Here is a 13,611-nt window from a genome sequence, read left to right as displayed (position 1 = left end):
AAGGAAGTACAACACATTACTACCATTAAAATACTGCCATTAAGTACACATACTTAATAATTTAAAGTACAATTATTACAGAAATGAGATTAAGATTTATTTTGTTATTTATTATGTATTTACTTGATAGGTTTTGTGAAATTCTCTCTTTTGATACATACGATGATGCATTGAAAGGTCATCAAGGCATCGTAATGTATGCATACATAGTGTAGGTACCAATAATGTTTTTGTATAGAAAAATAATGCACATCCCTTTTTCCCCAAGTGTTTCCTACTTCTAAAAACAATTACTTAAAAACCAACCAAAGGTCACAGATATAATGAGTGCTGCTTGCTGAGCTGTCAGTCAGATCCTACCTTCTGCATAACAAATCGTTCACTGTACATGATGCTGCTTATCCACAAATATCACAGTCACACAAAAGCATGTCGTTGTGTTCCATTCACTGCATTGCTGTATACTAACTCACAGCTCAAACTGTGCAGAAGTCACCCAGCTTTACAGTCTGTAGATTTAATAAGGTGTCTCTCACCTCTCTGCTCTGCATGTGTGTTTTTAACATTAAGCTATTAATGGCTTCATACCTGACGAGCCCTGAGTGTATACCTGCCCCTGTTCATCTGATGACAGCTTTCAAAGCCAATTGTAATCTTAATAATCATAATTGCAATGTCCCATTTGTGCTGTCAGAACCAATATGGATTGAAGCACTTTACCTATCAAGTTTAATAATCCGCATAATTCTCAGTTTGATTTCATTCTCCCCAAAGACTCATAACATACCTATTTATATGCAACCAGACAAAAATTATTTTCTGCTATTAAGCTGCCAGGCTTATTGAGCTTATTGTGTGTGTGTGTGTGTGTGTGTGTGTGTGTGTGTGTGTGTGTGTGTGTGTGTGTGCTTTTCTTTGCCTTTGATCTATCATCGGTCTGTCTGTCTGTCGTTTGGTATGTCTACCTACCTGTCTATCTGTCTTCCTATCTATTTAAATGTCTTTTCTCTGTTTTTCTATATGTCTGTCTGTTTTTATATGTATTTACTTGGTCAGACCATATACCTCTTTATGTGTCTGTTTGTCTCTCTGTCTGTCTTAGCCTGTCTGTGTCTATCTACCTGTCTGTCTATCAGCCTGCCTATCTATATACTTTTCTGTCTCTCTGTCTATCTACCAGTATGTAAGTCTACTTGTCAGTCTGTATACCTGTCTGTCTGTCTACCTGTGTGTACAGTATGTTGATCTGCGTACCTGTCTATCTACTTGTCTATCTGCCTGTCTGTCTATCTGTATGTTTCTCAATTTGTCTCTCTACCCATCTATATATCTATCTGCCTCTCTGTCTGTCTTTGTCTGTGTCTATCTACCTGTCTAACCAGATGTACTGTATGTCCATCTCTCTACCTGTCTGTCTATTTACTGATGTACCTGTCTGTGTGTTTGACTGTATATCTTCTTGCCTGTCTATTTACCTGTCTGTCAACCTCTCGATCTACCTGATTGTCTGTCTATTTTCTCTTTGTTGGTTATTATTCTCGCCTCTGGTTGTTTTCTGCCTTCTCTCATTGTCTCCTTTAATCATCTCATTGTGCATCCTGTGAGTGTATTCACACACCCCTGATCTGCCCGTATGTGTCTCTCTTTCTGACGTTTTTCTTCAGACTTTAAACTCCGTCACCCCTCACCTGGAGGTGGAGGAGTGCAGTGTCTCTCTGCTGCCGCGGAACCGTGAGAAGAACCGGAGCATGGATGTTCTGCCACCTGACCGTGCCCTCGCGTTTCTGGTGTCCACAGAGGGAGACGGCAGCAACTATATAAACGCGGCCCTGATGGATAGCTTTCTGCAGCCGGCTGCATTTGTGGTGACCCCTCACCCTCTGCCCACCACCACCGCAGATTTCTGGAGACTCGTGTTCGACTACGGCTGCACCTCCATCGTCATGCTTAATCAACTCAACCAGTCCAACTCAGCCTGGGTAAGAAAACCAGATTAATATACATTAGAGAATTATATGAGTTAACGCTGGTTGTGAATCACATTTGTTTATTAATATTTTGTTATTATTATTTCCCAAAATCTCAATAAAAGAAAGCAAGTTGAATTTTCTCCTAAAACAGATGATATTTTTAAGGTTAATGCTCTATAAAGTTTTAAATGAACAAAACGAATCTATTATTTATAATATATAATCTATTTATGGAAACAATTCTTATTAATGGAGAATGTATTGAATCTATTCCTACATACATTATTGCATTGAATTTATTGAAACTATGTCTACTGTCGCATTGACTTAATGTGCTGAATTTTATTTGCAACATTTTATTGAAACTATTCTTATGCTAAATTGTCACACTTAATAGTGTATGAGAATTAATTGTGACAGTTTATTAAGAATAAAAACCATTCTTGTGTAAATTCTTGCATTCAATTTAACGAAAATTTCAGTGTTGGGGACTAGAAGTAGCAACACTGCTATATTACTTTTTCAGTAGCGTGTCAGTAGTTCAGCTATTTTCACAATAGTGTAATTTTTCCAGTAACAAGCTGCATTTTCCAAGAAATACCACTGTATTGTCTCAAAACACTACGTTTGTCACAGTGTATTGTGAAAATGTAGCAGTGAAGCAGATGGAGTAATCAAACATACTCACCTAAACCTCTCTCTCTCTCTCTCTCTCTCTCTCTCTCTCTCTCTCTCATGTACCGCTGGGAAAACCAAATAATTTCAGTGAATCGGTTCTTTCAGACTGTTTCAGACAAACAAAATCAGCCTTTCATTTAGCATTGGGAACTACAATTCATTTTTGTTATATGGTTGGTTCAGACAGTTCATGTAAATGAACTAGTTTACCTAAATGATTCACTGATTCACTTGAGCCTTTAAGCGACTGCACCAGAAGTCACTGTTTTCTTTTGAAAGCAAAATATTTACTTCATTGCTGCTGTTTAATCACTATATTTTTGACTTTAGATTACTGTATATGTAATGATTAGCGTGTCGCTTGGGAAGCTACAGTTTCAAAGCAGCTTCCCTAACAATGGAGAATTAATTACAATTATTTATTGATACTATTCCAACACAAATTGTTGCATTAAATTGAATGTACGATCTAGAAAAAAACATCTGATTTTGGCCACACTCCACTGCAGTGTGAATGTAGCCTTTTATGTTTTATGTATTTTCTAGTTTTGATGTCCTTTAGGTTTGTTTAAGCCTGTAATTCTCACCCTGGGTGAGATGTAGACCTAAAATTTGCCTTTCATTCTCGACTCCCTGCATTGATAATGTGTTTGTCTTGTCTAAATTGCCAATGGAAAGGACAAACTCACCAAGACACCAGCCCACTGCTGATTTTCACTTACACAAGCAGTGATGTGGCCTGTTCTCCATGAGGAAACATCTCTCATGCACATTATCAACTGAATACAGAATTAGACTCTGACTTTTAATAATCTTTTAATGATTCACCTGATAAAACCTCTTTATGTATGTGCTTGGGTGTGTGTGGTGAACTGTGCAAGACTATTTTCTAGTCATTTCTCTATTCTGTCTTCCATCTGATGCGTGTGAAACTTTCTAGAAATATCTTTCTGCCATAGCCCCCCCCCCCCCACCCCCTTTCTGAGCTGCCTGTGTGTATTTGTCTGAATATTTATCTTCTTCTGCACCATGTCACTCTGTTAATACTCGTCACTGTGACAAGGTTTTATCTATTTATATCTCATATTCTGTATCTCCCCGTGGAAATGCAAGTTTTTACGCCCATTTCCAACAATGGATTAGTTCTTTCTGAAAACTGGCATGAGTGAAATTTAATTGACACATTGGGCAAATGTTAATCTGACGGGATAATAGGAGATGGGACTAGAAAATGTGTCCAATATGGAGAAATGAGCAAGGATTATTTAACTTGGTGGGCCGGAATTGAATTTGCAGTGTTGTTTAGACCAGAGGGCTTTTCCTCAAACCCTTCATCATTTCTGTGTCACTTAAAGGGATAGTCCACCCAGAAATTACAATTCTGTCATGATTTGCTCACTGCCATGTCTTTGCAAACCCGAATTACTTTGCCAAGGGCTAACAACTTCTATAGCAGTAGTCCATATGACTGTATTTCAAACCCCTGTAGCCATAAAATAGCTTAATGTGAGGAAGAGACTGAAATTTAAGCAATTTTTACTGAATATATCTTTGCACTTCTTAAATCTCATTCACGTCTGCATTAATTTTGCACTGGTTGTCATGTTTCTTGTAACCAATCGCAACACATCATGGTTGAATATGCAGAAGCATGAATGAGATTTGAGCGCTGTGGGGAGTAAATAATGTGTTAAATTCCGGTCTGTTCCATACACAATTTCTATCAAATGGCTTTAAAAGAATTGGAATATAGCACACAAGTCATACTACTTTTATAGTGCATTTATTGTCTTGCTGTACAATTATACATTAATTTAATACCTTTGATGCTGATCTAGACAGGTGATGCTGGGGAGGAGGAGGGTTTCAGAAAGAAAACTATTGTAGTGCGCTGCAATGAAATGCAACTGAGGCAATCAAAATGTTAGACGAAGAGGAAACATGCAAGTTGATTGTCTAAAAGTCCTATCGGCTTGCGCCATGATGAGTTTTACGACTGAACTTAGAATCATTTATATTTAAATGGATTAATAAAAGTGCGTTCTTTCTTTCAGCCTTGTTTACAGTACTGGCCTGAAACCGGTATGCAGCAGTATGGACCAATGACAGTTGAGCTGCTTTCAAGGTCTACAGATGAGAATGTCATCACCCGTCTATTCAGGGTGAACAATATAACACGGGTAAGTCTAAGGTATAGAGTCATCTAGATATACAGTATATGGATCTCCCATTGCCTTACGATTATGAGTTATTCTCACCCAGTGTTAGCGCTGACATCTATTACAGTAGCTCATTAAATTTAGCAGTTCAGTGACCTGACTTCTAACTCCCATCTTTTTTTTAGAGAGATTCTCAGATTTCAGGGCCACTCCAGAAAGGTTAATTAACCAAGAGGCTAATAGCTAAATTATCTTTTCAGAGACTTGAAGAAAATGAATTCCATACAGGAATAGAAGAGTTTTTTAGTTGGTCTGAAAGTGTCTATTTCACGAAATGGCACTGGTAGTTACTAAATTAAAGAAATTAGTTTTAAATTAGTTTAGTTCTAACTGGATGTGTGTGTGGCATAACATGAGAATAACAAGATCTAGATTTTAGGTGATTGGTGAACAAGATGCAGGATTTTGCGCTAAACCACCAGGCGCAAAAGTAGCGCAACTGTTTAATGAATTCACCCCAACTCTTTTGTGTGTGTGTGTGTGTGTGTGTGTGTGTGTGTGTGTGTGTGTGTGTGTGTGTGTGTGTGTGTGTGTCAGTACCTCTCAGTGTGCTCTGTGATATTGACTTGTGTGAATTCAAACTTTTTTTCACACCTCTAGTTGACTTTAGTCCTCCCTGATGACTTCATTGTTGACATCCTGTCTCCATGAAATCATGTCTGAAACATTTCACCGATCTCTGCTAGCCCCCTTTAGCACTTCTGTCAGCCCGCCTGTCAACCTTTAGCCACATTCCAGTCCGCGCCCGAGTCAGTTTTGCTAGCCTCTGTCAGACCTCATGTCCCCTCTGTCTCTCTGAAGTTCTGCAATCAGAGTAAACTCTCTAAGCCGTTTGTCAGAAAATGTCCCTTACTGCCTCTTCACAGGACCCTAGAGAGAACCACCCATGCAGGAGCGATGAATCTCACTTTCCCAAAAAGGTACAAGACTCAAGAGTGCTGTTGATATATGGGGTTCCTAAATAGTGCCATCCCTAATTACGAATAAATATAGCCCCCCCCAAAAAACATAAAATTAAAATGTATACCAGAATGGGGAACAGGTTGACCATCTGTCCTAAATTTATCCTAGATTAAGCTATGAATTACTCAGTAGAGGCTAGTTTGTAGTAACTGTAGTTTTTGCCCATATAATACAGGTAAAATATTAGGCACATATGTGTACAACTTTGTTATCAGAGTTGCGTGGTTAAGCTAGACAACAATGTATGTAAAAAACTGAAAATAAAAACTGAATTATATTTTAACAATTAACTTATCAATCATATACAGTGCCTTGCAAATGTATTCAGACCCCTGACCAATTATCTCATATTACTGAATTACAAATGGTGCAATGAAATTTCATTCTGATTGATATTTTATTTTAAAACACTGGAACTCAAAGTCAATTATTGTTAGGTGACATTGGTTTTATGTTGGTAAATATATATATGTATTTATATAAAAAAAAAAAAATGAAATATCTTGCTTGCATAAGTATTCAACCCCTGTGCTGTGGAAGCTGCCAGGTTACACAGATGAAAGAAATTGCCCTTAAGAGGACACAGTTACTATACCATTGGCATTAACAAAAAGTTGATGCCTAGCTACCCATCACTAACCAGTACATCTGGTTAGACAGGTAGATATACACAGACAAAGACAGACAGAGAGGCAGATAGATATATAGATGGGTAGATAGACAATTCATTAGTTGCAATCACATTTTCTGGATAAAAACTCCATTGTTGAAGGATCGTCCAGCTGTGAATCTGAAGGAAAATGAAGACCAAAGAGCATTCCACAGAAGTTAGAGATAAAGTAATAAAAATGCATAGATTAGGGAAAGGGTACAAAATAATATCCATATGTTTGGAAATCCCAGTGAGCACAGTTGGATCAGTAATCAGGAAGTGGAAGCTGCACTGCCAAGAAAAGGCTGTCCCTCAAAACTCAAAAAGGAGACTTGTGAGAGAAGCCACAGAGAGGCCAACAATCACTTTGAAGGAGCTACAGAGTTCAGTGGCTGGGAGTGGATTAATGGTGCACCAGTTAACCATATCAAGAGCACTGCATAACACTGGCCTATATGGGAGTGTGGCAAGAAAGAAGCCATTACTCAAAAAGTACCATCTGAAAACCCATCTGGAGTTTGCCAGAAAGTATGTGAGTGACCCAGCTGCGATGTAGGAGGTTTTGTGGTCAGATGAGACCAAGATAGAGCTTTTTGGCCAAAACTCAAAGCTCCACGTGTGGCATAAACCTAACACTTCCTATGCCTCAAGACACACCATCCCTACAGTGAAGTATGGTGGTGCCAACATCATGCTGTGGGGATGCTTCTCATCAGCAGGGACTGGGCATCTGGTTAGAATTGAAGGAAGAATAGAAGGAGCAAAATAGAAGGAAATACTGCAAGAGAACCTGCTTCAGTCTGCTAAAAAACTGAAGCTTGGGAGGAAATTCACCTTTCAGCATGACAATAATCCCAAACAAAAGGCCAAGGCATCATTGGAGTGGCTCAGTAATAAAATTATAAATGTCTTACAGTGGCCAGTCAAAGTCCTGATCTCAATCCTATTGAGAATATGTGGCACTATTTGAAAATTGCAGTCCTCAAGCATCACCCAACCAACCTGAACAACCTGGAGCAAATCTGCCAAGAAGAATGGGTCAAAATCACTTTGTCACTGTGTCCAAAGCTGGTACATATGTACTCCAAAAGACTTAAAGCTGTAATTGGAGCAAAAGGTGGCTTGCCCAAATATTAATGTGTGGGGGTTGAATACTAATGCAAGCAAGATATTTCAGTTTTTTATTTTTCATAAAAATATTTTCCATCAAAAATACAATGTCACCTTACAATAACTGATTTTGAGTTTCAGTGTTTTAAAATAAAATAAAATAAAATATCAACCACAATAAAATTTCATTGTACCATTTGTAATTCGGTAATATGACAGAATTCGTCAGGGGTCTGAATACTTTTGTAAGGCACTCTCTCTCTCTCTCTCTCTCTCTCTCTCTCTCTCTATATATATATATATATAATTTTTATTTTTTTATTTTTTTTTATAAAGTATTCTGATCCCTTCTTAATTTCTTATATATCTGTGTGATCTTCAAACAGATATAACATAAAACAAAGGCAACCTGAGTAAACACAAAATACTGTTTTCAAATATATATATATATATTGTTGTAGCAAAAAAAGTTATCCAACACCTAATCACCCCTGTGAAAAACGAACTGCCCCCTTAAATTTAATAACTGGTTGTGCCACCTTAAGCAGCAACAACTGCAACCAAACGCTTCCGATAATTGGAGATCAGTCTTTCACAACACTGTGGCGAACTGCCCATTTAAAGTCCAGCCACATAATCTCAATCGGGTTCATGCCAGGACTTTGACTTGGCCCCTCAAAAACTTTAACTTTGCTTCTTTTGAGCCATTCAGAGGTGGATTTACTCCTATGCTTTGGATCATTGTCTTGCTGCATAATCCAGTTACACTTGCAGTTACACAGACTGGTGTCCAGACTCTTTTGTTAGAAAGCAGAATTCATGTTTCCCTCAATTATTGCAAGTCGCCCTGAAGCAGCAAAGCAAACCCACACCATCACACTTCCACCAGCATGCTTGACTGTAGGTATAATGTTCTTTTTGTGGAATTCTGTGTTTGATTTATGCCAGATGTAACGGGACCTCTGTCTTCCAAACAGTTCCACTTTCGACTCATCGGTCAACAGAACATTCTTCCAAAATGTTTGAGGATCATCAAGGTGTGTTTTGGTAAAATTCAGATGATCCTCATCTGAATTAGATGAGTTAGCAGTGGTTTTCACCTCACCACACTTCCATGGAAGGTATTTTTGGACAGTGCCTTTCTGATAGTGGAGTCATTGATGCGAGAGAGGCCTGCAGTTCATTATATGTTGTCCTTAGTTTTTTTGTGAGTCGTCGCTGTGCTTTTGGAGGAACTTTGGAAGGTCGGCCACTTATGGGAAGGTTCACTAATGTGGTAGCCACTAATGGCTCTCACTGTGGTTCTTTAGAGTCCCAGAAACTTTGAAATAGCTTTGTAACCATTCCCAGACTGATGTATTTCAATCACCTTGTTCCTCATCATTTCTTTCGACCTTGGCATAGTGTGCTACTGAGTCCTTTTAGTTAAATTCATGCTGCTGAAAACAGGGCTAGCAGTAATCAGGCCTGGTTGTGTCTTGTCCAGCTGAACCCCATTAAAAATTAAGTTTCATAGATTTGGGGATTTAGTAACTAGGGGCAAATACTTTTCCACACAGGCCCATATTTTTTGCTCCAATAAATAACATTGTAATTTAAAAACTGTATTTTGTGTTTACTCAGATTGCCTGAAAACATAAAACAATGTTAGATGTTGTTTGCAAATACGTTTTCAAAGCACTGTATACACACACAAACACACACACACACACACACACACACACACACACACACACATATATACTGTGTGTGTGTGTGTGTGTGTGTGTATATATATATATATATATATATATATATATATATATATATAATACATTGTGTGTGTGTGTGTGTGTGTGTGTGTGTGTGTGTGTGTGTGTGTGTGTGTTGGGACAGCAAATTGTTCCCTATTCATGGAAAATGGCAGTACATTTTTCAAAAATCTGTTGTTCTTCTTAAACAGTCTCTTAATCATTTTCATTCTCCCTCTGTCATTATCATTCAGTTGCAGGAAGGTCATCTGGTGGTGCGACATTTCCAGTTCCTGCGCTGGTCGGCTTATCGTGAGATTCCAGACTCCAAGCAGGCCTTCTTAAACCTGTTAGCACAAGTGCAGAAGTGGCAGAAGGAATGTGGTGACGGTCGTACTATAGTGCACTGCCTGTAAGTCTAATACAACTCAGTTTCCAAAATGCAACTTGGAGGCCAATTACACTTTCTTGTGTTGATTATAAAATCAAGGTCTCCGATGCTCCTGTTCTCACCTCAGAGTTAGCCATGGACAGGGGTACCAACAAGATTTTATTTCTGGGTACACTCAAAAACCTGGCCATGACTATGAAGAGAATCACCAACCAGAGAATCGCTGTATACAAAGCACGCCAGAAGAGCACTGCAGCGAACACCCACTTGCATGATACACTGTAAAAGAAAAATTAAAAGACAGCTGAAAAAGTGTGCAGACACTGTTTTTCAGTACAGAAAGAATAAAATAATAATAATAAAAGCAATAAGCAAGTGCTTATACACCAATCTACCACAACATTAAAACCACTTGCCTAATATTGTGTAGGTCCCCCTTGTGCTGACAAAACAGCACCAACCCACATCTCAGTATAGCATTTAGAGATGATATTCTTCTCACCACAATTGTACAGAGTGGTTATCTGAGTTACTGTAGACTTTGTCAGTTTGAACCAGTCTGGCCATTCTCTGTTGGCCACCCTCATCAACAAGTTGTTTCCATCTACAGAACTACTGCTTATTGGATGTTTTTGGCACCATTTGGAGTAAATTTTAGGGACTGTTATGTGTAAAAATTCCAGGATATCAGCAGTTACAGAAATACTCAAACCAGACCATCTGGCATCAACAATCATGCCACGGTCAAAATCCTTGAGATAAAAAATGTTCTCTATTCTGATGGTTGATGTGAACATTAACTGAAGCTCCTGACCTGTTTATGCATGATTTTATGGACTGCACTGATGCCACACGATGGGCTGTTTAGATAATTGCATGGATGATTGTTGATGATTTTCACACACAACAGTCTCTAGAATTTACTCCGAATGTTGCAAAAAAACTAAAAAACTCCAGTGAGCGGCAGTTCTGCAGATGGAAACGCCTTGTTGATGAGAGAGGTCAATTGAGATGTCCAGACTGGTTCGAACTGACAAAGTCTATGGAAACTCAGATACAATTGTGATGAACTGACAAAGTCTATGGAAGCTCTGTACAATTGTGATGAACTGACAAAGTCTATGGAAGCTCTGTACAATTGTGATGAGAAGAAATGTTATTCTGAGATGCTGGTTGGTGCTGTTTTGGCAGCACGAGGGGGACCTACGCAATTTTAGGCAAGTGCTTTTAATGTTGTGACTGATCGATGTATTATGAATAGTGCATTTTTCTGCAGGCGCCACTAGTTGAAGACACCGGACAGTGAAAACCTTTTTAAAGTGCTTATCTCTGTTTTATTTATTTATTTATTTATGTCTTCATTATCCTCAATTTGACTTCTCAATGCTCTAGCCTCTGGCTACTGCCACCTGTATTGGTCTGTAGTTTAACACAGTCTTCCCTCTATTAATGAGTGTATTGCAGTTGCACTGTATCAGGCTTCAAAGCATCTGTGTGAGGGTGCCCTTCCTCTATCAGCAGCCCTTAGGGAAACGATCTTAGCTCAGTGCGATGTGACATTTTTATTACATGACTTTTCCCCAGACATTTCTCCATTCCTTCATGCTCAAACAATTTGCAGATGCCTGGCAGCACTTGGTGGCACAAATATGCCTCTTTCATAATAATCCCCTGCAGACATCTCTAATACAATAATCCGCATAAACTGTGAAAATGTATTGCACCATCTCTCTCCTTCATGAGTTACAAGCAGCTTCTTTCTCTGAGCAGCTAATGTATGTATGTATGTATGTCTTCCAGGAATGGTGGTGGACGTAGTGGCACTTTTTGCGCTTGCACTATGATAATGGAGATGGTGCATCATCACAACATGGTTGACGTGTTTTACGCTGTCAAGACTCTACGGAACTCCAAGCCCAACATGGTGGAGTCTATGGTTAGTGTGTAAATCCTTTGTAGAATTGCTTGTTAGTGGAAGTATTAATGACACTGCATGGCACAAGCTGATAGGTCCTTTGAACATGTCATTGTGTGGGCAAACGCATTTCTGAAAATTTGCAAATCTAGTCAGATTATGAAGTACTGTATATACAATAGAGTGTAAGTGAATGTTGCAAGAAGTTTATGCTAGCTTGCTGTTGTTTGCAGGAGCAGTACCGGTTCTGCTACGAGCTGGCTCTGGATTACCTGGACTGCTTTGAGGTCAGATAACACCAGAGCTCATGACTTGATCAACACTGGCTCCATTTTCTCCATCTCGCCTCCTCTTTTTCCTGTCGCTTTGGCCAATCTTGGCCAGTTTTAACGAGCCTGTCTTTTGTCCATTGAGAATGCACATCTTAGTCAAGAGCGGGACTGCAAAACTTGGCACATTTCTTTTACCTTCAATGTATATCGTCCTATGTGCACTTTTCATTTTGATGTTTTCTCCTCCTCTGGTTCCTCTTGCCAGATATTCCTGCCAAACATTTGAGGACATTGATGAAATTTGATGACGTTAAGATGACAACATACATCTTTGGTCATGAGACTGGCACAGAGTTCCGCCTCTGTCTGCCCTATATGCCACAAAGCAGGAAAACACGTTGCAACCTAACAAAACCATGCGACAGCAACAGTGATAAAATGGGTGATATTATGTTTGTACATTACGTGGTTTGTTATACTCTGTACATGGTGCGATCTACTGTGATGATGCAGCTGATTTTACTAGGAAGGACTTAAATGTGAGAATGTGATGGTTGATGGGGATTTTGTTTTCATTTTATACTTAAAGGTGATGTGTGAAATTTTTTCAGTGTTTATATATTTAGCGTTTTCAAGATAAATATGCATTGACAACTATAAGAAAGCCATTCCTTGGTTGATTTTCTGAAGAGCCTCACTGTGGCTCAGTGGCTCTTTCTAAACATTGCTCTGTCCATCCATCCATTGCATCCATCCCAAAAGAGCAACATTGATTCAACCAATGGTGTGAGTTTGGAGCGGGACTATCTCTTTGTTCAACCTAATGGCGGACAGAGGCAGTGTTCGGAACACCTGTTTGAAAATTGGACTGACCAAACTTTGCAAAGTGAATAAAGATTTCTACCACAGCATTTTAGACAAAGTTTTTTTGCATACATTAATAAATCACTTTAATTATCAAAGGAACAAATAGCTTGCATTTTTTTGCTTACTGAAGACTGAAAGCAGTTCATTTTTAGTCTGTTCCTTTTTGGTGACGCTAGTGTTGCAAAAATTACATGCTTCACCTTTAAATCAGGATGTGCAAACTCTAAATGTTAATATTTGGATGGAAACAGAAACAAAGATGGTTTTAGGGTTTATTTCTTGTTTTTGTGTGTATCTATATAATATATATATTTTGCAAAACAGAACAAAAAAATTCTAGATGTTGTCTTTTATGTGCCAACTCATTTTTTGAATGTGTGTAAGTTTGCATGTATGCGTGTGTGTGTGTGTGTGCATTAGAAGTGGATCATTCATGGATCTGCATGCCTGTTACACTTTCATTGCAATCCATTGTGACTCGTCTGCTTTGGAATATTAATGCCGGGTACACGCTCTGATTGGGCGCACAGTAAAAAAGCGAAATATAAGAAAATAAATGAAAAAGCTACTATGGGACTAATGTGAGGCATTCACCAAATAAATAGCTTTTTATCTTTGTATTTATTCACTGTGTTTTATTTTCTAATAAAAATAAATAAAAAATGTAACATGAAAGAATAAAACATTCCAATGTTGACTATATCTCATTGTCATTTTTGGCATTGATTTTTCAATCACTTTTTTTCCCCCTAATTGAAATATCTCAATCAGCTCTCTTTTTTTTACAAGGCAGCAATGAGATTACATGGAAAGTGAATACTTAAATCTGTTGCATTTTTTGGCC

General features: G+C 38.4%; 1 protein-coding gene across 3 annotated transcripts in view; it reads left to right on the top strand.

The window, feature by feature from the left end:
- LOC127650135 (receptor-type tyrosine-protein phosphatase U-like) overlaps positions 1-13,364 on the top strand; it is a 298,945-nt gene extending 285,581 nt beyond the window's left edge. For 2 of the 3 annotated variants that reach the window (XM_052135337.1, XM_052135336.1), the window contains 6 exons: positions 1,665-1,979; positions 4,703-4,828; positions 9,577-9,734; positions 11,514-11,649; positions 11,862-11,915; positions 12,166-13,364. In XM_052135337.1, coding sequence (XP_051991297.1) covers positions 1,665-1,979; positions 4,703-4,828; positions 9,577-9,734; positions 11,514-11,649; positions 11,862-11,915; positions 12,166-12,186 — 810 coding nt within the window. In that variant the 3' untranslated portion in view covers positions 12,187-13,364. Of the gene's footprint in view, positions 1-1,664; positions 1,980-4,702; positions 4,829-9,576; positions 9,735-11,513; positions 11,650-11,861 lie in introns of all 3 variants that reach the window. The other variant, XM_052135338.1, reaches the window with a different exon arrangement.
- The last annotated feature ends 247 nt before the right edge of the window (positions 13,365-13,611 follow it).

Source organism: Xyrauchen texanus, chromosome 10, assembly GCF_025860055.1.
Source record: "Xyrauchen texanus isolate HMW12.3.18 chromosome 10, RBS_HiC_50CHRs, whole genome shotgun sequence".
NCBI lineage: Eukaryota > Metazoa > Chordata > Actinopteri > Cypriniformes > Catostomidae > Xyrauchen > Xyrauchen texanus.
The sequence above is the reverse complement of the archived record's forward strand: the minus strand, read 5'-3'. Positions and strand labels throughout refer to the sequence as shown.